Consider the following 27,001-nt stretch of genomic DNA (forward strand, 5'->3'; position numbering starts at 1 on the left):
AGTGGCAGGAAACCTTTCACTTGAAGAACTAGGTTAATGGAAGAGCTTAATAGTGGTCCGAATGTTGGAGACTTCTTATACAATGGGATATTTCAGCATCATATAACGTGGCTAGTTCAGATTACCTGCAAGCAACTCTTGATGTATATGGCAGACTTCTATTAAAGTCCACTTTGAAAGATTGATAACTCTCCCAAGGGCTGGAATGAGGTTGGTCATAAAGTGGCACTGAATCTGAAGTTCAACATTATTGCCCCTAAATTCAGCTATGGGATAACAAGAAGTTTCCCAACTAAATATTGGGCTGCGGTAGTTTTCATTGGGTTTGTCAACTGTAATCCAAATGCATTATAGTAATTGTGATGACAGAATTTAACCTGTAGCTCCTATCTGGGAAAAGGTGATGGGTGATGGCTTTTATTCAAAATGCCTTTTCTTCAAACTATAGCAACAGAATTGATTGGTGCACATGTGGGTTTATGTTACTATCGTCCAACCAAGGCAGGATAAAATTCCCTTTCTTGAACAGTGGTGGCTCAAGCAGGAATACAAAGTATTCGTAACATTATAAGGTCTCTTACTAGTTTCCATGGAAACCATTAAATTTCTTCAGAAAAAAGGATTGCAAAGACCATTATGACACATCATATTCAGCATTCAATGATCTTCATTCAAGATATACTTCTTCCAATTTAACTTAGAAATGCTGATGCTTATGATGGTCTCATCTTTATAACCATCCAGTTAGAAAAACTTGTAGAGATTTTGAAATCCTGCAAGTTTTCTTAAGTTTTGTTATTATAAGCAGTTAATACTATGTCGTTCACTATTCACAGATCACTTATAGCACTATTCCAGTGATAAATAAAACCTCTCCTGTTATCTCTAATAAGGATCGACAGAAATCAATGAAGAAAAAGCATATTCCACAACAACTTGAAAGAAGAAGCCATCAGAACAGATCATATGGTCTGTAGAAACCTTTACCTGACGAGGCTTGTGTTTCTCTCACTTGTATATTTAGAAGTTCTTTATGTTTTACAATGTTTGGAAACAGGTCTTGTGTTCTTCCAAAGCCACTCACGAGCATCTCCATCCACAAGCGGTGAAACCTGAACAAAATTAATCCAATTATCAAGACGTTATAAACAACCACCAAGTGCTTATGATTCTGTCAACCAAAAGAGGTTCTTCAGACACATTTACATGATGAGGGGAACTTTATAAGAGAATAATAATTCTTCTAGTTAACATAACAGGACACACTTTTAGTCCTCAAGTAAATTGGATAACATACAGAAAACAATTCAATTATGAAAAATATTCAAGATAGGAGTCAACTGCAGAACCACAGAGACCACAATTTTTTTTTGAAGGGAAAACATATCTATTTTAATTATTGGGTGTCCAAACTGTTGAATTTTTTTACAAGATACAATTTTCTGTTAGATAATTACTTCCTAATGACTTCCACACATAGTATTCTCACCGATATCATTGAGCAATTACACTTCAGAAAATTTCAACAGTAAATGCAGCGGAAAAAATAAAGATCAGAGAAAGACAGCCATGCACAATAGAGACAACAAATTTACCTTGGGAAACCCAACCTTGGGACAAAACCCGACAACTTTTCTTTAGGAGAAATAAATTTTCAGCAAGGTTTACAAATCAACAATTTGTCTAAAAATCTGTGCCAATAATCCAAGTCAATTACCAGTCAAACCTGGTCAAACTCATATAAGTCAACCTTGGTCAACTCTGTCAGAAATCAGGCCTTGCAGTCCCTGCATCTCTGCAGTCTGCGGTTTGCAGCCCTGTGGCCTGCTCAATTGTCAAACAGATCACTTGGTGAACTTCAGTCAGAGTTCTGCCTTCTGTCACACGTGCGATTGCTTTAGGAGAAAAAAGATGTTGATGAATTTATGATCAAAATGGAATGTCACATCATGTATATATACTTGACAAATGGGTTGAATTTTGACCAAGGGACACACCCTTTCATGGTGGGGCTGACTTGTCCTTTTTGAGCCTACATGATGCCCAAGAAATAGAATTTTAATTTTAAATTTTGTTGGAAATATTGAGAGGGGGGTGAATCAATATTTATTAGCAATAACACTTTAATAATCTTTTTCAGAGCATTAGTTAATCTTCAGTGATTATTATTATTATTGTTCAGTAAGAGCAGTAAACAACAATGCAAAATAGAGACAGTAGGCACAAGATTTTTAGGTGGAAAACCCCCTCCGGGTCAAAAACCACCGAATGCTTTTCTAATAAGTTCTTTAATCTTCAACCCCAACTGAAAAAAAAGCTACAACTTCCTAGAACTCTAGAAAAACATTCTTCTCCAGCTCCCACTGGAAGGACGCTCCAACGCCCTGGTTTTATCAACAATCAACTGAAAGGATGCCCCAACACCCAAGTGAGCCACAACTCACCTTAGCACCACCCTACCACCTTGAAGTGCTTACAGGCCCCAACCTGAAGATGACTTCATTCACCTACCTAGCACCACCCTACCACCTTAAAAGGAAAAAAGTGATTGTGGACTCCTGTACTAGGGACAATGGTCCACTTACAATGATAAACAATGATTTGCTTTGATTGATCAACAATTCTAGACTAAACTACCCTTGACTCCTAGAACCCTTGACTCAACTGCAATACAAACTGTTATCCCAAAACAATTTTTCCACCTTCAACTCTAGGCAACATCTCAGACTCTTTACAAAATTTGTGCTCCCAAATTAAGGACCATGGCCCAATTACAATGATGTACAATAATTGACTCAATTGATGAACATAACTTGAAGACAATTCTTTACAAGCCAATGGGATACTGCTGTAGTACTTTTGTTTGACTTCACTACTTCACTGCTTGTGCTTCTAACTCCATGGGTCCACTGCTTATTTCTTGTGCTTATGATGCTTTATGTGATCACAGTTCTGTCCTGAATTGATGTAGATGCTCTTGTTTTGTGAAGAATTGCATCTGCAATTTAAGATATGCCAAAGACGAATCCCAATATCAAATTAAAAAAAAACCCTTAACCAAACACTTACCTGTGCCTGCAGTAGTGGGCTTAGCACAATATTAATTTTATAACAGCTAATATCATATAATTGAATTAAATGCAACAATAAAAGAGTACAATAATGCTCACTTGGACCTTGCTTGTTGCCACTGAGATAGAGTTCAAGACTTATCTATACTTCAAATCAGTCCTAGACAATCTGAAACTTTTGTTGTCTTTTCACAACACTACATTATACAAGCACCAAGACTTTATACAGTCCCTAACTTGATGTCATGTCCCTTCCTAAATTAATTTGGAACAAGATTAATTATTACATTTTGGGGCCAATTTTGGAGGTGATGGGGCCCATTCGATTTTATTAGGAGGTTAGACATTTCATTCATCTTTTGGCATATCGAATTTCTCTTTGGTTGCTTGAGCTGCTTAGCCAAGTCACTTGCTGTTTAGCAAGAGTTCTTCAAGCAAAGAGCTCACCCTTTCTTCGGGGGACTTCGAGTGCCACCCTAGAGAGGTTTTTCTTTAGTCTTTCCGGAGGAGGATTTCATTGTGGTTTCCAGCAGTTGCATTCATCTCCAAGTGGTGCGTATTTCTGGAGGACACAGTGAAGGGAGGCCGAGTTTGTTTGTGGCATCTTGTAGAGGAGTTTTGGCCGGGAGGATTTTCGAAGAGGAGGCATAGGAGTTTTGTTGTCATTTTGGAGAGTTTGGGAGCTGGAGGAGAGTGCTTCTCTGTAGTGTGACTTTCACACTTCCTAGGCCAGCACAAAGGCAACATTTGGTGCACACATGGGAGGTAGAGTATCAGTCTTTGAGGCTGGACTTTGCCGGGGGAGCTAAGGGAAGCATTTGTGGAGGAGATTGCTACATTTTTAGAGCTTGGGTGGAGAATTTTGCTAGTATTCCTTGCAGGTCATATTCTTGAGCAGTTTGGAGGGCGTAGGGCATGTTGGAGGCCGAATTTGGGAGGTTCGAATTAGACCAAACCCTTTCTAGGTTTTTGTCAAGGTGCTTGGGGTTGAAGTTATAGCATTTTCTGAGCAGTGGAGGTGGAGTTTCTTGCAGTTCCTTTCTAGCCAACAGTGCAGTTTTCTGGGACAGTGCAGAGCATTAGAGGAGCAGTGATTTCCAGTATTTGAGATCATTATCTTATCACCTGGGTTCTGTCACGCTTGCCATTGAGGCAAGCCCAGGTGCATTCCTCCATACTATTGTACTTGCTCCATTGATTAATAAAATGGCTCAGTTGGTTCTACTTTTGGAGTTTTTATGAGCATTTACTGATTGTTGAAATTTTTTGTGTTGTAAATCATTTTTGCTTTGCATATCACTATTTATTTAAGTTTGGAACATTACAGTGGTATCAGAGCTTAGATTCTGGCTTAGCCGTGGGGGAAATTTTTTATGAGTGAGGAGGACTGAAAAAATATTACTTACAGGAGGCAAAGGTACCAGAGCAGGGAGAGGGAGTTGGAGATTACTCCAAACACAGAGGATCGTGGGAAGGCACTGGTAGCAGAGGATATGAGGGAGCCCAAGAGCAGGGAAGAAATGTCCTTCGACAGTCTCTTGAAGGCCTTGAGCAATTTGACAAAAGGGCAGAAGGAGATGCTGGACGAGATTAAGATGCAGAACCGAGAGCGGAGCACTCACCAAGAGTTCATATTTGGAGAGACTTCAGGGGCCTCTCAACAACTCGATCACCTTTCACCTACTGTGCAACGACCATCCTCGAGTGAGCCAACTCGAGCTACTTTACCTTCTTTTATACCTTTGGTGTAGGGTGAAACAGGTGGAGGAGAGGATCCATAATTGATGGGAGAGCATTTCAAGGAGTGGAAGTCCATGGGAGCAGATTTCAGAGAGGCTCTACCTTTCAGAGGTTATTGCTAGCTCAAACAGAATGAGAAGGGGAAGGGTTATGGAAGCCATGGTACGGAGAATTATGAGCTACACCGCACCATTGGGAAGATGTATTTTCCCACCTATGATGGCACTACCAAGTGCACAACACGTGCTTGGGTGGAGAAGCTGGATGCATACTTCCAACTCAACAAGATGATGGAGGCAGAAGCCATCAAGATGGCCACATTGCATTTGGAGAGGGAGGCACATGATTAGTGGTTTCATGGCTTGTCCATTATGGGGCATGTCGACGTGACCTCCTATGAGGGCTTCACATGAAGAGTAGTGGAGCGTTTTGATCAGAGGGATCCAAAGGCTCACTTCAGGGAGTTGACTTAGCTTAGGCAAACAGGACATCTGAAGCATTATATTTCGGAGTTCTTGAGGGTCTCAGTCATGGTGCCTAATTTGTCAGATGCTAGGAAAGTATACACATTTGTGGAGGGGTTGACAAAGCCACTGCAGGGACTGGTGAAGTCATGCAGACCATCTACTCTTCTGGAGGCAGTGACCTATATGCGAGATTTGCAGGGGGCCATCCCCAAGACCTGGGCACCATTTCCTCCATGCACTCCCTACACTCAAAAGGGAGGTAACAATATAGCACCTGCACTGTAGAGAACAACACAAGGGCGGGGTCAGTTGGATGATGAGACCAGAGGTCGATGAGACCAAGAGGGGCCTCAGGAGGAGGAAGTTGTGTTTTACATGTCGAGAGCCTTGGGCACCAGGCCATCAGTGCACAACGAGCAAGGCCCATTACATCGAGGTCTTCTCAGACAACGATCAGGCGGACGAGGTAGAGTTAGCTTGGTGGAGGAGACAACGAGGATCTAGCAGGGAGGGGACCACCACCACCACCACCACAAGGAGGAGCATCTTTTGCACCAGCTGGGGGAGTCCTAGCTTCTTTGTGCGAGATTCCCAAATTTTTGACCATGAGGATCAGAGGTATGGTGCAGGGGCAACGTGTCTCAGTTTTAGTAGACAATGGGGCCACCCACAATTTTATTGATGCTCAGATGGTCCAGAGGAGGGGCATCACCACTGCAGAGTTTGAGGGGTTTTCAATCCTAATACCAGGAGACAGGACTATGCAGTGCACTCGATATGTTCCCGCTCTGACAGTGACCATGGGGAACTATTCGATAACATACCACTTTTTCGTGGTGGATATACCAGACACCAATGTGGTGCTGGGTGTCCAATGGTTGTATTCCCTTGGCCAAGTTACAACTGATTGGAAGCAACTTGTGATGGAGTTTGCTGGGCTAGATGGCAAGCAGGTGGTTCTTTGGGGCATGCATTCGTACCCCCCTTAGGCAGTTTCGACCCACATGATGGAGGCCGATTTGAGGCATGGAGACATAACACGGGCAGTAGAGCTGAGGATTTCAGAGGTTGGGGGGAAGGCCAAGAAACCACATCTAGACATACAGGCAGTACTGGATAGATATCTGGCCGTCTTTGGAGACATACTGCTAGGACAACCACTTGATAGGGGCTCGAGCACACTATAGAGCTGGAGCCTGGTGTGCAGGCAGTCATTACTACACCCTATAGGCATCCCAAAGCCTATAAGGATGAGATTGAGAGGACCATCAGGGAGCTATTGGCGTTGGGCCACATCAAACCAAGTTCTAGTCCATTCGCTTCTTCGGTTGTGCTGGTGAAGAAGAAGGATGGGACTCTCCGCATGTGTATTGACTAAAGGGCCCTCAATAAGAAGACACTGAAGAACAAGTATATGATTCCCCGTATTGATGAGTTGATGGACGAACTTAGAGGAGCCAAGTACTTCTCTAAGATAGATTTGCGATTGGGGTATCATCAGATTCAGGTGAGGGAGCAGGACATCCCGAAGACAACTTTCAGATGTCATTATGGGCATTTCGAGTTCTTGGTCATGCCTTTTGGGTTGACCAATGCACTGACTACTTTCCACTTGTGCATGAACCTTGTGTTTAGAGGCCAATTGAGGAGGTTTGTATTAGTATTCTTTGATGACATCTTGATCTACAACAGGACATGGGAGGAGCACCTGCAGCACCTAGAGACAATATTGCGTATATTGGAGGAGCAATAGTTCTATGCCAAGATGTCCAAGTGCAAGTTTGGGCTGACAAAGATGCTCTACTTGGGGCACATCATAGGCGCAGATGGGGTCAAGGTGCACGAGGAGAAGATTCGGGCCATTCGAGATTGGCCAGAGCCTCGAGATGTGACAACGTTGAGAGTATTTTTGGACATTTGTACCTATTATTGGAAGTTTGTGAAGGGCTTCTCACAATTGGAAGCACCCCTTAATGATCTGACTAAGAAGGGGTATTTTGCGTGGACAGAGGGAGCTCAGGTAGAATTTGATTGCCTCAAGTAGGTGATGAGTTGTTGCCTGGTATTGGCACTTCCGAATTTTACACAACCTTTCACATTGGAGTGCGATGCATCGGGTGTGGGGATCGGGGCAGTGTTGTCCCAAGGAGGGCACCCCATTGCTTTTGAGAGTCGGAAGCTCCTACCACATGAGATGTCATATTCCATATACGACAAGGAGATGTCGGCCATAATGCATGCATTGGCCTAGTTTAGACAGTACTTGGTGAGGAACCGATTTCGGGTGAAGATGGATCACAACAGTCTTCGCCACTTCATGGGGTAGGTGGCATGGCCTCAAAGATAGGCAGCAGAGGTGGGTCAACAAGGTGCAGGCCTATGATTTTGATATTGAGAGTGTGCAGGGGAAGCACAATGTGGTGGCGGATACACTATCCAAGAGACCAACAAGACTTTCACTCATGAGCATTTGCCATGATTGGAAGGCATAGTTATTGGTAGAGTACTCCAAGGATCGTTGGGCATGTGAGAGCTTAGATGGCAGCTATGCAGATGAGCGCCACAGGGTGATGGATGAGGTTATATATTACAAAGAGCGCATATTCTTGGTTGCGGGGTCTCAGTTGAGGGAGAGCATCCTTCGTGCAGCATATGATTCTCCTTTGTTTGGACACCAAGGATTCAGGAAGACTTATATGGCAGGGAGAGAATGCTTCACCTGGAAGGGCCTCAATGGGGACGTGTTGAGGCATTTGCAGGAATGCAAGGCTTGTCAGAAGAACAAAGGAGAGTTGACCTATTCAGCAGGACTATTCCAGCCTCTTCCTATCCCTGAGGAGAAATGGGAGAGTATCTCTATGGACTTCATCACCGGACTTAACTCGGTACAAGGGAAGGATTGTATTTTTGTGGTGTTTGACCGACTGACCAAGTTTGCACATTTCTTTGCCATTCTGACACAATATTCAACTTCACAGGTGGCAGAGTTGTTCTTTAGGGAGGTCTTTCGTCTACACGGACTCCCTAAGACTATAGTCAGTGATCAAGATAGCTGATTCATGGGGGGATTTTGGTAGGAGCTTTTCCGGCTAATTGACACTGAGCTCACCTCGAGCACTAGTTACCAACCACAGACCAACAATCAGATAGAGAGGGTGAACCAATGGTTAGAGGGCTATCTTAGGAACTATGTGACAGGACAACAAAGGGCTTGGATTTGATGGTTGCATTTGGAAGAGTTTTGTTACAACATGACACATCACATGTCCATTGGTATGACTCCTTTCCATGCTTTGTATGGGCATGATACTTTGTTTTTTGCTGACATTGTTTTTAGAGACAACATGGCCCCAAAGGCCAAAGATTGGATCCTAGAGAGCCAAGATATCTGTTAAGTTATGGTATGTTCTATGCTTATAACAATTTATTTATCTTTCTTTATTATTATCCACAGATTAACAATCACATGTACATAAAGTAAAGTGCAGATAGAACATTAAACAATCGACAAAAAACAAGCTAAGACAAGAGACACAAGATGTGGCGGCTAGCTAGGGACAAACCCCAATGTGGGGAAACCCTTTGATCAAATCTTCCTTTATCTTCAATAATTCAGTAGAGAGAAATAGTACATAAATTTGATTTACATCAACAACAACAAACCCTAGATCAGTCCCAAACTAGGGCAAACAATATCTCGCAAATCGATTGTCGGATTGGCTTGATTCCACCACCAAAAAATGCGGCCTTCAGAGGAGATCTAGATGGACCTACAACGCAGTTATGAGGAGGCAGTCTTCTGGTCAACGCTGGTCAAACTTTGGTTCTGCAGTTGCTGCCCTAAAACTGTGTCCTTCCTTCCACATGTGTGAGAGAGAGTCTCTTTTCTGCGCAGTAGAGAAGAGCCTCTTTTCTATGCAGGAGAGAGAGAGAGATGTGATGAGATGAGTGAGTGCAAATGAGGAAAAGTCCTCCTGTATTTATACACAACTGTTGATGTTTGAATAGATGCGACCGTTGGGCTTCTGAGCCTACATGAGTTGTAGGTCGGCGTGCTAATTATTCCATGATCAAAATAAATTCATATCTCCATAAATATTTATCGAAATCGGATGATCTTTAGATTAATCCTACACCTCTCGACGATAAGAATCTAATAAAAATATTATCAGCCATGAATAAGATGACCCACATGGAGTTTGGCCCTAGTTGCCAATTTTAACACTCCCTCTCAACTAGGGAGAACTCCATCTGCAATCTGTCTGTCGGTCACTAATACTCATCCATCAAATGCACTGCCCTGTACAGCTTGACCCCTGCTCTGCTCTGCTCTATCCTGCCTGCACTGCTCTGTTCTGTTCTGCCCTATTCTGATCTGCTCTGCTTTGCTCTGTTTTGTTCTACTCTGCTCTGCTTTGTTCGAATTATGAAGAGGAAGAAATGATCGAGGACGTATCATACTAACTCAAAGTCAGTCTTAGAGTATGTACCACTGGTCCCAGATCAGTCTCAACCGACCCGAAGTCAGCGTCATAGTATGTACCACTCCTACCATTGGTCCCATACCAGTATCATCCTCCACTGACTCAAAGTCAGTCTCAGAGTGCGTACCACTGGTCCCAGACCAGTCTCAATCGACCCGAAGTCAGTGTCATAGTATGTACCACTCCTACCACTGGTCCCAGACCAGTCCTTCACTGACCCGAAGTCAGTCTCAGAGTATGTACCACTGGTCCCAGACCAGTCTCAACTGACCCGAAGTCAGCGTCATAATGGGTACAACTCCTACCACTAGTCCCAGACCAGTCTCAATGATCCCAGATCAATGAAGGTCACCCTAGCATAGGGAGTACGGTAGATACAGTGATGCGTCCATCGGTCCTACTATGGTCCCTATCCTCATTTCCTTGCTCATTGATCAGATGAGAGGTACTTCCCATGAGTCCCAAACTGCATGGGTAGGATGCCTTGACAGGAGAACTTAATCAATCCTGTCCTCAAAAGAGAACTAATCATCCTGCTACATAGTCGCCATGGAGAACACATCATCCAGGCCTCACAGGAGAACTAATCATCCTGCTACATAGTCGCCACGGGGTGTACATGTATACCGCCAGGGAATGGTGAATCACCCTGTGATCATATGTTACTCCAAGAAGTACCCCGCAACCCCTCGGAGCTCCCAGAGCTCAATACATCATATAGGACCCTCATCAGAGGGTCTTTGAACGACACCAAGTCGTTCTTAGAAAGTAAAAAATTTGACCTTTCCTAGGGATTTTGTCAGAGTGTCGACGACCTGTTCATCTATATCAATATGTTGGAGCCTTATAGCTCCTCGCTGCACCATATCTCGAATATAGTGATACCTTATATCGATATGCTTGGAGCGATCATGAAATACGAGATTCTCTGATAAACGAATCCCACTTTGGTTGTCACATAGGATCATGATGGTATCCAATGTAAATCCAAACAGCTCACTGAAGAGCTTTCGCAACCAGACTGCCTCACAGGAGGCCATACTAGCAGCAATATACTCTGCTTCGGCGGTGCTCAAAGCCACCGACTTTTGCTTCCTACTCATCCAGGATATCGAAGCAGATCCCAAGGAGAAACAACACCCAGAAGTGCTCTTATGGTCCTCCACATTGCCTGCCCAATCAGCATCAGTGTATCCAAGTAGTCTCACATCTCTGGTAGTGTATCTTAACCCATATGTAATTGTGCCACGAAGATATCTTAACAGATTCTTGGCACCAATCCAATGTATGTGGTGAGGTTCAACCATATGTTGACTCAACGTGTTGACTGCAAAGCATATATCTGGACGGGAGTTCACTAAGAACATTAATGCTCTGACGAGTTGCCGATACTTGGTAGCATTTCGTGAAACAGGTCCAGCAACACTACCGCTTAACTTCTTGAAGTCAAGCTCCATCAGGGTAGTTACAGGCTTGCAGTTTACCATACCAAATCTTTCCGATATTTTTACCACATATTTTCCTTGAGATAGGAAAATTTCCCTTGGCTTCTGCCAGACTTCAAGTCCTAGGAAATAGTGCATCAGTCCTAGATCCTTCATTTCAAATTCAGAAGCCAACTCCCTCTTACATTTGTGAATAAGAGGGTTTGCACCTGTTAGAAAGAGGTCATCCACATACAACACCAGTATGAGAGGCTTGTCATCTTCAACCTTAAAGTAAAGGTTGGGATCAGCTTCACTCCTAGTGAATCCCAACTTCATCAAGTAGCTATCGATCCTCTCATACCATGCTCGGGGTGCTTGCTTCAGCCCATAGAGAGCCTTCTTCAACGTGTATACATGAGATTTTCGATCATAAATCTCAAATCCTTCGGGTTTCTCCACGTAGACTTCTTCTTTGATCGAACCATGCAAGAACGCGGTCTTGACATCCATCTGATGTAGGTTCCATCCTTGTGAAGCCGCAAGGGCTATGATCGAGCGGATGGTTGTATATCTGGCAACAAGTGCAAATATCTCATCATAGTCTATACCTTCCTTCTGGGAGAAACCACGAGCAACAAAACGAGCCTTATACTTTTCTGTACTTCCATCTGCTGCATGCTTTATCTTGTAAAGCCATTTAGAAGTGACAATTGTCTTGTCCTGGGGTCTGGGAACTACTTCCCAGACATCATTCTTCATAATAGACTCATATTCTTCGGTCATAGCATCCTTCCATACTTGATGCTTGATGGCATTTGAGAATGATGAAGGCTCATTTTGTATGATCGTGCTCATGATGGTCAGGTATCCCTGATACTTGTTAGGTTTCTTACTTTCACGGAAGGTTCCTTGGGGTGCAGCATGTCCTTCAGCATCATCAAGTAGCCCCCTAAGCCATGAAGGCCTCTTCCTAGAAGAGGAGGGCTCATGTGGAGGAGGATCAATTGGATCCATGGGTTCTTCCACATTAGGCATTGTTTCATCATCCTTTTCTTTCGGTTCCCTGGTGTCGGCTTCTTGAGAGCTCCTCAAAGTCGGAAGATTGTCCACCTTGCTGAGAGCCATATCTTCGTCAAAGGTGACATCATGACTAATCACGACTTCCCTTTGACCGGCTACATAGATTCTATAGCCCTTAGTATTTTCTCCATAGCCCACGAAGGTTCCTTTCTTTCCAGATGCACCCAATTTATTCCTTTTCTCTTTCGGCACATGAAAATATACAGGGCTTCCAAAAATTCTAAAATGAGATACGTCAGGTTTCTTACCGGTGAACATTTCTTCAGGAGTCTTGGAACCCAATGCTTGATGAGGGCATTGGTTTTGTACATATACGACGGTGTTTGCAGCTTCGGCCCATAGAAACTTCGGAAGTCTTTGATCATGGAGCATGGCACGGATAGCTTCCACAATCGTACGGTTCTTCCTTTCCGCCACACCATTCTGTTCAGGAGTATATGGTGTAGTAGTCTCCCTCTTGATGCTAGCCTCTTTACAAAAATCATGGAACTCGTTAGATTCATATTCAGTCCCATTATCAGTCCTTAAGATTTTGATCTTCTTTTTGGTTTGATTCTCGATCAAGGCTTTGAAGTGTCGAAACCAAGAGAACACTTCATCCTTCTTTTTCAAGAAGTATATCCACATCTTTCGAGAATAGTCATCTGTAAAAGTAAGGTAATATGAATATCCTGCCAAGGAGTTCACAAGCATCATACCAGATATGTCTGAGTGAACCAGTTGTAATATATCGGAGGTCTTGCTTTGGCTTGAGGGGAATGGTCCCCTTTTGAGCTTTCCTTCGGCACATCCTAGACATACACCTTCTTTCTCTATTTGGAATTTGGGCATCCCTGTTACCATTTGTCTTACATCGGGTAGAGCTTTGTAATGAAGGTGGGCAAACCTTCGATGCCAAATTTCAGACTGAAGAGATGTGTCACAAGACATGACACACAACGGACTTCCATCGACCTGATATAATGAATCAACTCGAAACCCTAGAGTGAAGGCAACTTTAACATTATTTTTCCATATACGTACCTTGCCATCGCTGAAGGTTACCTTGTAGCCTTTGTCTTCCATTGTCGAGATGGACACCAAGTTCTTTTTGAGGTCAGGTACATATAATACATCCTGTAAGTGGATCATATTACCTTGATTCAATTTGAGAGACATTGGTTACACCTTTCACGGGATATTTCATATTATCTCCAAGGACAATTTCTAGGTTAGTTTCTTTCTCTATCAGATTATGGAGAACTTCTTTGTAACCAGTGAAATGCCTTGAGGCACCACTATCAATGAGCCAAATTCCCATCGAGTCCGAAGGAGCAGAGGTAGATAGAGCAGCTGGTAGATAATATTCATCCTGCTTATTTTCAACAATGTTGGATTTATACCTAGAATTTCTAGCCTTCTTGAATGGTTGTCCTCTTCCTTGATTTCCAACACTCCTTTTACCTCTGCTATTGAATTTGCCATTCCTTTGGTTGCCATGAGAAGGATTTTGATCATCGTCCCAGTGTGAGTCCTTTCTATCAGGGCACTCCCTTGCATAGTGACCTAATTTATTGCAAATGTAACATTGTCCTTTTCTTCCACCCTTAGGTCCAACCTTTCTTTTTGATTTAGACCCGGAATTATTTTTTTTCTTAGCATGAGAAGAAAAGGCAGCAGGAGGACCATTAGGCATGGGCATTTCTTGCTCTTCTACCCTTGTTTCTTCTTGAATGCATCTAGCCATTAATTCCTCGAAACCAGGAATTACATTATTGTTCAGAAGAGTATTCTTGAACATGTACCATTCGGATGGTAATCCTCCAAGCATCGTGAGTGCCATTTCCCTATCAGTAATAGTTTCCCCAATAGATAGGAGATTGTTCTTGATTTCGGTGATCCTTAAGAAGTATGCTTGCATACTCTCATATTTACCCTTCTTAATTTCCTTCAACTTATTTCTAAGAAACAAAACTTGATTTGCATCATTAACTTTAAATAAACTCACCAGTCTATCGTAGATTTCCTTGGAGGTGTTCAGGTCGGAGATGTAGGCCACCAAGTGCTTGTCAATAGAGTCCCGGATGATCTTCTTTGCTTTGACTTCTCCGGTTTTCCATTTGTTCCTGGCAGCAGCAGATGCATTTGATGGAGGCTCAACAATATTGCCTCTCACATGGTCCAACACTCCTTGATCTTTTAGGGTTAGATCGATAGACATCTTCCATCTGTGATAGTCAACTTTCTCACGGAGCTTGTCCTCGGCAGGAAAGAGTGATGAGGACCCCATAGTTCTTTTAGGATAGCCTTGGCAATCTTCTCTTCGGTGATTGCTCTTTTTCTTGCTCGGGCTTTGTCTTCACCTCAGCTTCGATACCATGTTAAGTTATGGTATGTTCTATGCTTATAACAATTTACTTATCTTTCTTTATTATTATCCACAGATTATCAATCACATGTACATAAAGTAAAGTGCAGATAGAACATTAAACGATCAATAGAAAACAAGCCAAGACAAGAGACACAAGATGTGGCGGCTAGCCAGGGACAAACCCCAATGTGGGGAAACCCTTTGATCAAATCTTCCTTTATCTTCAATAATTCAGCAGAGAGAAATAGTGCATAAATCCGATTTACATCAGCAACAACAAACCCTCGATCAGTACCAAACTAGGGCAAACAATATCTTGCAAACCAACCGTTGGATCGACTTGATTCCACCACCAAAAATGCGGCCTTCAAAGGAGATCCAGATGGACCTACAACGCAGTTCTGAGGAGGGAGTCTTCTGGTCAACGCTGGTCAAACTTTGGTTCTGTAGTTGCTGCCCTAAAACTGCGTCCTTCCTTCCACGTGTGAGAGAGAGTCTCTTTTCTGCGCAGTAGAGAAGAGCCTCTTTTCTGTGCAGGAGAGAGAGAGAGAGATGTGATGAGATGAGTGAGTGCAAATGAGGAAAAGTCCTCCTGTATTTATACACAACTGTTGATGTTTGAATAGATGCGACTATTGGGCTTCTGAGCCTACATGAGTTGTAGGTCGGCTTGATAATTATTCCATAATCAAAATAAATTCATATCTCCATAAATACTTATTGGAATCGGATGATCTTTAGATCAATCCTACACCTCTCGACGAGAGGAATCTAATAAAAATATTATCAGCCATGAATAAGATGACCCACATGGAGTTTGGCCCTAGTTGCCAATTTTAACAATATCCTCAAGGCTCTTAAGGATAACTTGTAGACAACTCACAATCAGTAGAAGATGTATGCTGACAGGCATCGGGTGGAGAGGCATTTCGAGGAAGGGGACCTGGTGTATCTTCGATTGCAGCCATACCGACAGTCCACACTGAAGCAGAAGGGGGCTGAGAAGTTGCAACCGAGATTCTTTGGGCCTTACAGGGTGATCAGGAGAGTTGGAGAGGTGGCTTACGAGTTGGAGCTACCACTTGGGAGCAAGATCCATAATATTTTTTATCTTTCATGCATCAAGAGGGTGTTGGGGCAACAAGTTACAGCAGCTGTGGAGTTGCCTCCACTTGATGATGAGGGGCACCTGATTTTAGAACTGGAGGCCATCTTGGAGACCAGGGAAAGGAAGCTTAGAAGCAGGATCATCAGAGAATATTTAGTGTGCTGGAACTTGGAAGAGCTTACTAGATGAGGATGCTACTTGGGAGGGAGAGCACATACTTGAGCACCTAGCATTGAAGTTGCTTGGGGACAAGCAACATTTGGGAGGGGAGGACTATCATGTCCCTTCCCAAATTAATTTGGAACAATATTAATTATTACATTTTGGGGCCAATTTTGGAGGTGATGGGACCCATTCAATTTTATTAAGATGTTAGACTTAGCATTAGTTATTTTTTTGTGGTTAAGTTATACGTGGGGGCCACCCACATAAGGAGAATACACATTCCCTAGTTCGATTTGCATGGAGGAGAAGTCGTTGGTTAAGTGAGGGACCTACGATGGAGGGAAAAGTGCTCCACGAAATCTATATAAGGAAGGCAACTCTCCTCTTTTCATTCATCTTTTGGCATATCAAATTTCTCTTTGGTTGCTCGAGCTGCTTAGTCGAGTCACTTGCTGTTTGGAAAGAGTTCTTCAAACAAAAAGCTCACCCTTTCTTCGGGGGACTTCGAGTGCCACCCTAGAGAGGTTTTTCTTCAGTCTTTCCAGAGGAGGATTTCATTGTGGTTTCCAGCAGTTGCATTCATCTCCAGGTGGTGCGTATTTCTGGAGGACACAATGAAGGGAGACCAAGTTTGTTTGTGGCATCTTGCAGAGGAGTTTTGGCTGGGAGGATTTCCGGAGGAGGCATAGGAGTTTTTCTGTCATTTTGGAGAGTTTGGGAGCTGGAGGAGATTGCTTCTTTGCAGTGTGACTTTCGCACTTCTTAGGCTAGCACAAAGGCAACATTTGGTGCACATGTAGGAGATAGAGTATCAGTGTTTGAGGCTGGACTTTGCCAGGGGATCTAAGGGAAGCATTTGTGGAGGAGATTGCTACATTTCTAGAGCTTGGGTGGAGGATTTTGCTAGTATTCCTTGCAGGCCATATTCTTGAGCAGTTTGGAGGGCTTAGGGCATATTGGAGGCCGAATTTGGGAGGTTGGATTCAGACCAAACCATTTCTGGGTTTTTGTGGGTTTTGGTCAAGGAGCTTAGGGTTGAAGTTATAGCATTTTCTAAGCAGTGGAAGTGGAGTTTCTTGCAATTCTTTTCCAGCCAACAATGTTATTTTTTGGGACAACGCATAGCATTAGAGGAGCAATCATTTCCAGTATTTGAGATCATTGTCTTATCACCTAGGTTTTGTCACGCTTGCCATTGAGGCAAGCCCAAGTGCATTCCTCCATACTATTGTACTTGCTTGATTGATTAATAAAATGGCTCAACTAGTTCTACTTCTGGAGTTTTTATGAGCATTTACTAATTGTTGAAATTTAATGTGTTGCAAATCGTTTTTGCTTTGCATATCACTGTTTATTTAAGTTTGGAACATTACACTTGAACTCACCAATTGTCCTAAAACTAACTCTAAAGGACTTCTAACCTGTACCCTATCAAAAGAACTAAATGTGACAACCAACCTCTACATACATGTTAGCTCAATGAAAATTAACTTTACTGTTGTACACTTTGTGTCCTAAAAGGACTAAACACGACAACACATCTCTATAGACACCTTACCAAGAAAAGAGATTAAAACACACAAGTTAACACGATGACCTTAAATAGAACTGAGGAGATTCAAGAAGTTTTTATTTTTATTTTTAACAAGACAATAGATGAAATAATCTTTTGCTGTTCTGCGTTCTTGTGCCCTAGAGAGGCCGTCTTTCACTTGAGACCATTGCTCTCAAGTTTCACTAAGCCACAAACAAACCCTAAGACCAGACCTACGAAGAGACCTAAAACAAACCTACCTATAATGGTACAAGCTTTAGCACACAAAAGAATGTTATTTACAACAGGTCCAAAACCTAGACCTAAAAGACTACAAGACCAAGCTACCAAAAAGAAAGATACACGACCGAAAATGATAATTTCAATAAGCCAAGATTTTGTGGTTATACTCAAAGAGAAGAAGTTTGGACCTCAATAGAAGTCAGGAAAGGGATCTTATTCCTCTAAGAAGAAGAAAGACTTATCAAAGATCCAATGTTATGGCTGTCAAGAATATGGACATTTCAAGAGAGATTGTCCTAACATGGCTAATAACAAGAAGAGAAAAGGGAAACAACATGCTTCCGTAGCAGATGTTGAAGATGAAAAACCAAAGAAGGCCAAAGGTGATAAGGATTTCTTTTACTATTCTGCTTTGATAGGTTCCTTTGCAGATGATGATGACATGTGGTTGGTAGATAGTGGAGCATCAAGGCACATGACCGAAGAGCGTGGGAATCTTTCAAGCATGATAGAAAATAAGTTGTCTCAAAGGGTTGAATAGGAGACAATAACAATTATGCAGTTAAAGGAGTTGGAAAGGCAACCATAGAGTTGGAATCCAGTAATAATGTGCATCTCAACAATGTTCTGTTCTTTATGTACCAGTTTGAAAAAGAATCTTGTCTCTGTTTCTTGTTTAGAAGATAAAGGAGATAGAGTTGCTTTTGTGGATGGAAAAGTACTTGTTTGGTCCAAGGGATCTAGTATAGATGATGCTAGGGTTATTGGGATTTGTGATGGAAGACTGTATAGACTTGTAAGTCAACCAGATCAAGCACTAGTACATGACGAAATAAGTCCAAGTGAGTTATGGAACAAAAGTATGGACATCTTCATTTTAGAGCATTGTCTGAGTTGAGTCAAATAGTGTCAAGGGTTTCTAAACTACAAATAAAGAACGATGGTGTATGCAAAGGTTGTGCTCTTGGGAAGAACATCAAGAAACCATTTCCAAATAGTGACAACAGATATAGGGAAGCTTTGGATTTGATTCATTCAGAGGTATGTGGTCCAATGCCCGTGAAATCGCTTGGTGGTTTGTTGTACTGTGTGACATTTATTAATGACTTCTCCTGTAAGACATGGATATATCTCTTGAAGACTAAAGATGAGGTATTCGACAAGTTCCAGGAATTCAAAGTTGAAGTGGAAAACTTGACAAGCAAAAAGATCAAGATACTAAGATCTGACAATGGAGGAGAATACACCTCGAAGGAGCTTGTTGCTTTTTGCAAGCAGGCTGGGATTAAGAGGGAGTTGATTGTCCCCTATAATCCACAACATAATAGTACAACATAATGAAAGAATAGAACCATTGAAGAATTTGTCAAGGCCATGATGCATGATTTGGACTTGCCATTGTTCTTATGGGGGGAAGACCACAAATAGTTGTGTACATTCAAAATAGAAGTCCTCATAAAGTTTTGGAAGGTATGACTCTTGAAGAAGCATTCTCTAAAAGGAATCCAGAGGTTGGTCACATGAGGATCTTTGGTTGTCTTGTATATATTCATGTTCCTAAGGATAAGAGGAACAAGCTTGAGCCTTCAGGAAAGAAAGGCATATTTGTTGGATACAGCAAATCATCGAAGGCTTATAGAGTATACATTCCAGAGCAGTGACAGATTGAGGTCAGCTGAGATGTCACCTTCAATGAGAAAGTGGCATATTGAAAGTCTAAGGAAGTCTTTGTAGATTCCTTGGATGAAATGAAGTAGGAAGCCTCAATGAAGGAGCATTTGAGTTCTACAGAATGTAGCAGAAGGCCAAAAGAGCCTCAACATCCAACAAAATTAGTCAAAGTTCGAGAGATCAAGAAGAGACCAGCATAACTTAGATCTACATTAGAAGAGGTAGAAGGACATGCAACTCCTAATGGCACAACTAGAGAAGTCAAGAAACCCAAGAGGTCCTCTAGTTATGCAACTCTCATGATAGAAATCATTGATGAAGAACCTTCCACATATGAAGAAGAAGCTATCCAATAGGTATGGAAGGAAGCAATGAATGAAGTGTACCGATCGATCATGAAGAATGATGTTTGGGAGATTGTGCCAAAGCCTGAAGGGAAGTCAATGGTGACTTCCAAATGGATATACAAGATCAAGCATGTTGCAGATGGTAGTATTCACAAATACAAGGCACGATTCATGGCTAGAGGATTCTCACAAAAAGAGGGAGAAGACTATGATGAGACCTTTGCTCCAGTTTTCGGGTACAACACTATTAGATCCATTATTTCCCTTACTGCTTCATTGGGATGGAAATTGCAATAGATGGATGTGAAAACTACTTTCCTCAATGGTGTGATTGAGGAAGAGGTGTACATAGAGAAACATCAAGGCTTTGAGGTATATGGAAAGGAATCTCATGTTTGTAGATTGAAGAAGGCCTTGTATGGACTCAAGCAAGCTCTAAGAGCTTGGTATGCTCGTATTGACAGCTATCTGACAAGACTGGGATTTACCAAGAGCGAGGTTGATTCAAACCTTTACTATAAGGTTATGAAGAATGCAACTATGATCTTAATATTATATGTTGATGACTTGTTTATGACAGGTGTTGAGCCTTTAGTGCAAGAAGCAATTGGCTTCAAAGTTTGATATGAAGAATCTTGGGTTGATGCACTATTACTTGGGATTAGAAGTATGGTAGAAACCTGGGGCTGCTCACAATCCAACCAGGTAGGTCTCTTCTATCTATTCGTTTCCAACTCCAAAAAAACATTCTATGTCTTCCTTGGTCAAGGAAAATATGTGTTAGAGATGCTTCAGAGATTTGGTATGATGGATTGCAAATCCATGGCGACTCCCATGGTGATTGACGTGAAGAACTTAAGAGGCCTCGACTCCAGATTGGTAGATCTGTCTATGTATCGGTGACTGATTGGTTCATTGATGTATTCGGTGAACAATAGGTCAAACTTATGCTTTGCTATGAACAAATTGAGCCAATTCCGAGTTGAACTGAGACATGAGCATTGGATTGCAGTAAAGCAAATTTTGAGATATTTGCGTGGTACAGTGAATTATGGCTTTAGATTTGTTGGAAACAAGGATGTACAACTTCAAGGATATACGGATGTTGATCGAGCAGGAAGTGCTAAAGATAGGAAGGGTACCTCAGGAGTATGCTTCAACTTGGGATCCACTATGATATCATGGATGAGCAAGAAGTAGAGGTCGATTGGACTCAACACTGCTAAAGCAAAGTACATTGCAGCCAATGAGGTTTGTACCGAAGCAATATGGCTTCGGAAATTGTTTGCAGGATTGTTCGGCCAAAGATTTGGAACCAATGGTGATACATAGCGATAATCAAAGTTGTGTGAAGCCTTCAAAGAATCCGTTGTTCCATGACAGGTTGAAACATATTGAGGTCAAGTACCACTACATCTATTACATGGTGCTATGCAGAGCAATAAGGCATGAGTACATCTCCATCGATGGACCGACAATTGATGTTCTGACGAAGCCATTGCTGAGAGACAAGTTTGTGTACTTTAGAGATAAGTCAGGGCTCGTGGAGATTACCCATATCGTTGAGAGGGAGTGCTGATATGTCTGCAACATGGATGACATTCTCTCGCAAGGAAGAATGGGTCCAAGAGACCTAGAGGGCACAACAAGGAAAGTTGAGTGAGTGTCTCCTAGAGCAGAACCCTGATCACACGCTAGGAATGGTGGAGTGAGGTCCTACACCCTGATCACACACCAGGCATGGTGGAGTGAGGTCCTTCAACATCTGGACCTTGATTACACATTGAGAAGGGTGGAGTGAGGTCTTGGACCCTAATCGCACACCGAGTAGGGTGGAGTACAGTCATTTCAGCATCTAGACTCGATCACCAACCAGGAAGGGGTTGAGTGAGGTCTTGGCCTAAAGTGCTCACCAGGAAAGGTGAGTGAGTGCTTGCTAGTTGAGGATCTCAACATTTTGGCTTAGGTAGAGGCCGTCGGATTTGAGGATCAATCACTTTGGAGGAGTGAGTCCTAATATGCTGATGACATTGCCATGGGTTTGGTACCACCTCGGATCAATGTTATCAAAACTGAGCTGGTGATCGAACTGAAAAACCCTCTGAATCGAGAACCAATAAAAAAAGGGGACCAAAAAACTAGTCAACCAAAAATACATACAATATTCAAATTTTAAAGAAAAACATATATATTCATGTGCATCCATAGGAATCCAAACCATTTATACACAAATAAGCAAAATTTCTCATTTATATGGCATGTATGGGTGCACATAACCAAAATAGCATCTCCTGAAATCCATCTCTGAAAGAAAAATACATCAACAAACAAGCTGTAGATGGCCTCTAACATCTAAACAAAATCATGCTACAACAAATACCTACATATCATTAAAATCATTACCTATATTGGGATCTTCATCATCAATATTACCCTCTAAGCATCAAAATAAGGTAGAAAAAATGTAGCATGCCAAGATTTTATTTGAGTGATGGGTACATTTTTAGTAGAGTCATGATAAAGGAGTTCAACAGCCAATGTCACTAACATCAAGGTACATATAAGGCTTGGTGCTCTTGATTAAATACTAGTTCGATACCCTCATCCAAGGCAAAATCCAATGGAAACATCGCAATCCCTCCAATACTAAAATCCTAAAAAATTGTTAAGTTTGCTGAATTTTGTGTGAGATCTAAAATTCTAGTTTCTTCATATAAAATCCAATGAGGCCGGAACTGATCTCAAACATCTTGAGTCATTTCATGGTAATGATAAAAATTTAAGTAAAAGGAAGAAAATGAACGATAAAGGAGAATGTCAGTTTTACTTTAGGAATTTAACATTGCCAGGAATTGCATAGCAATACTAGGGTCATAGGCTTTAATATTAGGCTTCCCACTAAAAAAAAAATGTCTTTAAAAAAAATGCATTTTGAATGTCTTTGGTCAAGTTGTACGAAACTGGCCGGTTTAGTACAAAACCGACCAGTTTAGTGAAAAATGGCCAATTCGGTATTGAACTGGTCGGTTCAGTGACAAAATTGGCCGGTTCGGTATCGAACCGACCATTTTTGGTTTTAGGCCTTGAACCAAATCGATTTCACCCCCAAACTGGTCGGATCAGTTGGTCCCACCATTTTCGATCTGGTACTAATAACACTACCTCGGATATGGTCACTAGCGAATGGTTATGATAGATGATGATTGTAATAATGATGGATAACCTTTTTCTTTAGAGACATTTGTTCAACTTGAAAACATATATGATAGTGATTATGAATACCTCCCTAGTTAAGAGGGAGTGTTGAATTTGTAACTATGGTCGGTCTCCATTATGTACATTTGGTCACTTGATGTAATTGTATTGATAATTGTAGCATATTTATAAATGCTTGAGTCAAAGGAAAATTTATTTTGAGTCAAAGTCCCATTGTGACTTTTTAAAGATGAAAATTTGATTTTTGAAATGAAAGTTTTGGCTCCAAAAGTGACAAGTCAGCTTCCCTCCAAGTTAAGTCAACCCTAGCTAAGAGACATGTCCATTCACCTAAGACAAACTATTATATAAAGGCAGCTCGACCTCCTCCATTTGGACATTCACATTCTCTCCAACAAGATAGTTGCTGGGCAAAGCAAGCAAAGGACAAGAAGGACAAAGTAGGGTGAAGGAGTCCAAAATATCTCTTTTCTCTCTCTCTCTTGCAACTTGCACTTGTGGATTAGTCTCTCTCTCTGTGGTTCACATTTTTTGGGGAAATTGTTGTAGGGGGGCCGAAATTTCTCAGTTACCAGGGCAACTATTGCATGGCCGAAATTTCTGGGGCAACTGTTGCAGGGCCGAAATTTCTGGGGCAACTGTTGTAGGGCCAAAATTTCTGGGGCAACTAGCTATTGTAGGAGGGCAAAAATTCTGGGTTAGACAGACAAAGCGAAGTGTAGGATCAAATTGGGTGACTTGACTTGGAGGTGAAGACCAAGTTTGACCATAGGTCTAGGTGTGTCTCTCATTGAACACGAGGAATTTCTCTATTGAAAAAGGTTATTGGGTTTTCCCAAGGTAAATCTTGTCTTCTTTTGTGTGTTGTAATCTCTATTGTTCTTTATGGTTGAATTTCTGAAGTATAACTGTTCACTGATATATTGGAATAAGTTAAAAGAAGATCTACATCAAAAGTAATTATCAAAATTCAAGAAATATTGTGCTAGCCCTAATTGCACTAAGAAAATGAACAAGGGGGAAAACCCTAGGATTTCACTTGCTAACCCTAGCTATCATTTTATGAGGGGGAAAATTCACTAGAAAAATTCTCTCTAGGAGGTCTTCTAGGGAGTTCAAGGATACAAGATTAAAGCATGCAATAATTACCGAACATTTCATATAAACATAAGCATTTAGACAAGGAGCATATAAACCTTAGAAATATTTCATTATATGCAATAATCATAAAAGATATTGAATAAAAAGTACTCACAATAGAATAAAAAAAATTCCTTCTTGCAATCCCAAAATGACATCTCCACAACAAGAACTAGTCTCCACAAAATCCACATAAGATCACATCTCCACAAGTAGCGAAGTACAAAGAGCAAGGCTAACTCTCTATTAGAGAGGTGGAATTCCACAAAAGTGATGATGAAACAATGAGAGAGATGATCCTCTACTTATATGAGGTCTACCAACTCTAATTTACGACTAAAATCCCCTACACAAGTTTAATTTTTTAGTGCACACAAAGCAAATTTGGGTTACAAGCAAACTCATTAGCTTAATAACACAATATGCCAAAATAAGCCCACCTGTGTGAGCTGTAAGCCTAAAAGGGTGATGATGTCATGCCTTTTTAGGGCTCCAAATGCTACATTAGGGAAAAGAAAAGGCTGAAAGTGTTTCCAAGCATTATGATCATCCTCCATTTGAGGAAAATCCTCAAGTAACTCTAGGGGTCCAAAACCTAGTAGTGGGTGCCAAATAGACGTGGTGCCTTCTCTCTTCAACATTGGGGCTCCATCAAGTGCAACAAGCACTCCTCAATCATACTACGGGATGAACATCCTAATCTGGTCCCTGTATTATGGCAAGCCTATCAAGTATTCTCAAGGCTAACTTAGGGGCATGCTAGGTCCACTAGTACATCATCAAGAATTCTCCATGCTATGCATGAGAAGCTCAACATTCTAGCTTGTGGGGGCACTTTTGAATATGCATCAATTGCTCAAGTCATCAAAGTGCCTAATGCTCTGCCATAAGTGGGCAATGTTGCATCTGCTAAGTCATCATGCTCTCTGAAAATGTAATGTATGGCCTATTACTATACAATCTAGCAGGAGCACTACGAGAGGGACCTAAGAGACAACAACTAGACCAAATGGCAACAATGGGACAAAGATCCATTGTCACCTCAGTCAGTGTCCCCTGCTCTTTACAAACTTTCACTGATGGGAGGAGTCCCGATGTGAAGGAAATCACCCGTAGGATCAATGTCAAGGTACGAAGTAATTTTCGAGGCCCATTCGAGGAGAGGCTCAATTAGGACTCAATGCTTCAAGAGAAGTTAAGGGTTCTCCAAGAAAGACCTATGAGGGAGGTCAAGACCTAGGGTTAAGAAATATCCAATGATGATGGGTGTGTCTAGGACTTTAGGATCAAGACTTCCAAGGTGAAGCAAGACTCTAGGAGCTTTAAATTATGATTTTCCTTCAAAATAAGGCTTTTCGCAGAACTAGAGAGACCTAGAATGAAATCCAAGCAAGACCCAGGGTTTATGAATAATCGTGGGAGGAATCCCTCTAATGTGATCACTAGGTCAAGCCTAGATAGGGAAAGAATCAAGAATGATTGATTTCTTAAGGTTTTATATGTAAATGACCCTTTAGAAGACCACCAACCATAGACGTTCAAGATGGCTTCCAAAGATGCAACTAGGGCTTGAGTTTTCTAACAAATTGACCATTGGAATTACTCCAAACTTGGAGGATCACTAGAGGAGACACCTGCACAATAACCTATCCAAACGGTTTTATAAGATCACCCCTCTAATGCAACTCACAAGAAGCCCTAGCTAGCTGTCAAAGGTAGGGGCCAAAATTTAGAAAAAGGAGAAAAAGAGGAGGGTGACCACCAAATTTTCTTGGACTAGTGCCTTACCCTTGGGCTATGGAGTCTATGTGATTCGAAATTTGGCCAAAGTTGTCTTCAAGGAGGCTAAAAAGTGATTCCCTAGCAATCACTTTTTAACATTTACCCACCCAAGATCTATGGACTTTTATGGAAGAAAATTATATTTCAATCCACTAGGAACATTCATATACTTGTTATTTAATGAGTGACATGCACAAATTTGCAATCTAACAATTTTTACAATGATATGCAATAATTAGGGCACAAGAACTAGCTAGTTGCAAAACTTCCACACATTAGACATTATTACTATGTTGCACAGGGACTTGTCCCCACCAAAATTCATGGCATTTCCTTAGTACTGACGATCTGGGTACTTTGGAACTCATAAAAAACTTCCCCAATTGGCCAGGGACTTGGGGACTTCCAAGCTGTCTCTTGAAAAATTGGGGACTTTTTGGGGGACTTTAGGATGTCCCCCAATATCATGCACATTAAACTTAAAAAAAATTTAAATTAAAAAAAAAAATTTGAAAACCTAAGTTCTAAACTTTAAAGTCAAAAAATTAAAAAACAAATTTTGAAACCTAAACCTTATTGCAACCTAAACCTATCGACTAAACTAAACCTATCGCATACACACTAAACTAAACCTATCACATACTACACACTACACTACACGACGACGACGAAGGTAAAGACTGTTATAGAGACACATCGACGAACGTAAACATTGTTATAGAGATACGACATCGAAGGTAAACACAAGTTGCGAAGGTTGCAGGTAAACACTGAGCTCGAGCGAAGGTTGCAAGTAAACACAGGTTGCAAGGGTTGCAGGTGAGGTAAGATTCGAGTGACAGGGCGAAATTAGAGACTCTTAATTTGGGATTTATAATAAAATTTTAATGACTTATTTATGTTTACAATTTATAGTCACTATACTCCATGAATTAATTTGCCTTCAATTTGAACTTGTCTCTTTTTCCATGTCTGTTACAAACCTTTTCTTAGATGGTCGACTTAGATGCATTTATGATTACCTTTCAAATCGGGATTACCTTCAAATATCTAACTAGACCAAGTTCTGTAAAAGTGTTCACTACCTTGGTAGGGTTGGCTAAGTAATCAACCCTATTACATGCTTCCAACCCCCAAGGGGAGGTGGCATATCCAAGGTCAACCCTTAAATCAATA

General features: G+C 41.5%; 1 protein-coding gene across 1 annotated transcript in view; it reads right to left on the minus strand.

The window, feature by feature from the left end:
* The window catches only part of LOC149153984 (Metallopeptidase M24 family protein), a 512,523-nt gene that overhangs the window by 64,718 nt on the left and 420,804 nt on the right, over positions 1-27,001 (minus strand). The window contains exon 13 of the mRNA XM_089437961.1: positions 988-1,112. Within this exon, the coding sequence (XP_089294087.1) occupies positions 1,032-1,112 (81 nt within the window). The 3' untranslated portion in view covers positions 988-1,031. The remainder of the gene's footprint in view (positions 1-987; positions 1,113-27,001) is intronic.

Source organism: Pinus tabuliformis, chromosome 9, assembly GCF_031772625.1.
Source record: "Pinus tabuliformis cultivar Carrire ecotype Pingquan chromosome 9, CPIR1, whole genome shotgun sequence".
Lineage (NCBI taxonomy): Eukaryota > Viridiplantae > Streptophyta > Pinopsida > Pinales > Pinaceae > Pinus > Pinus tabuliformis.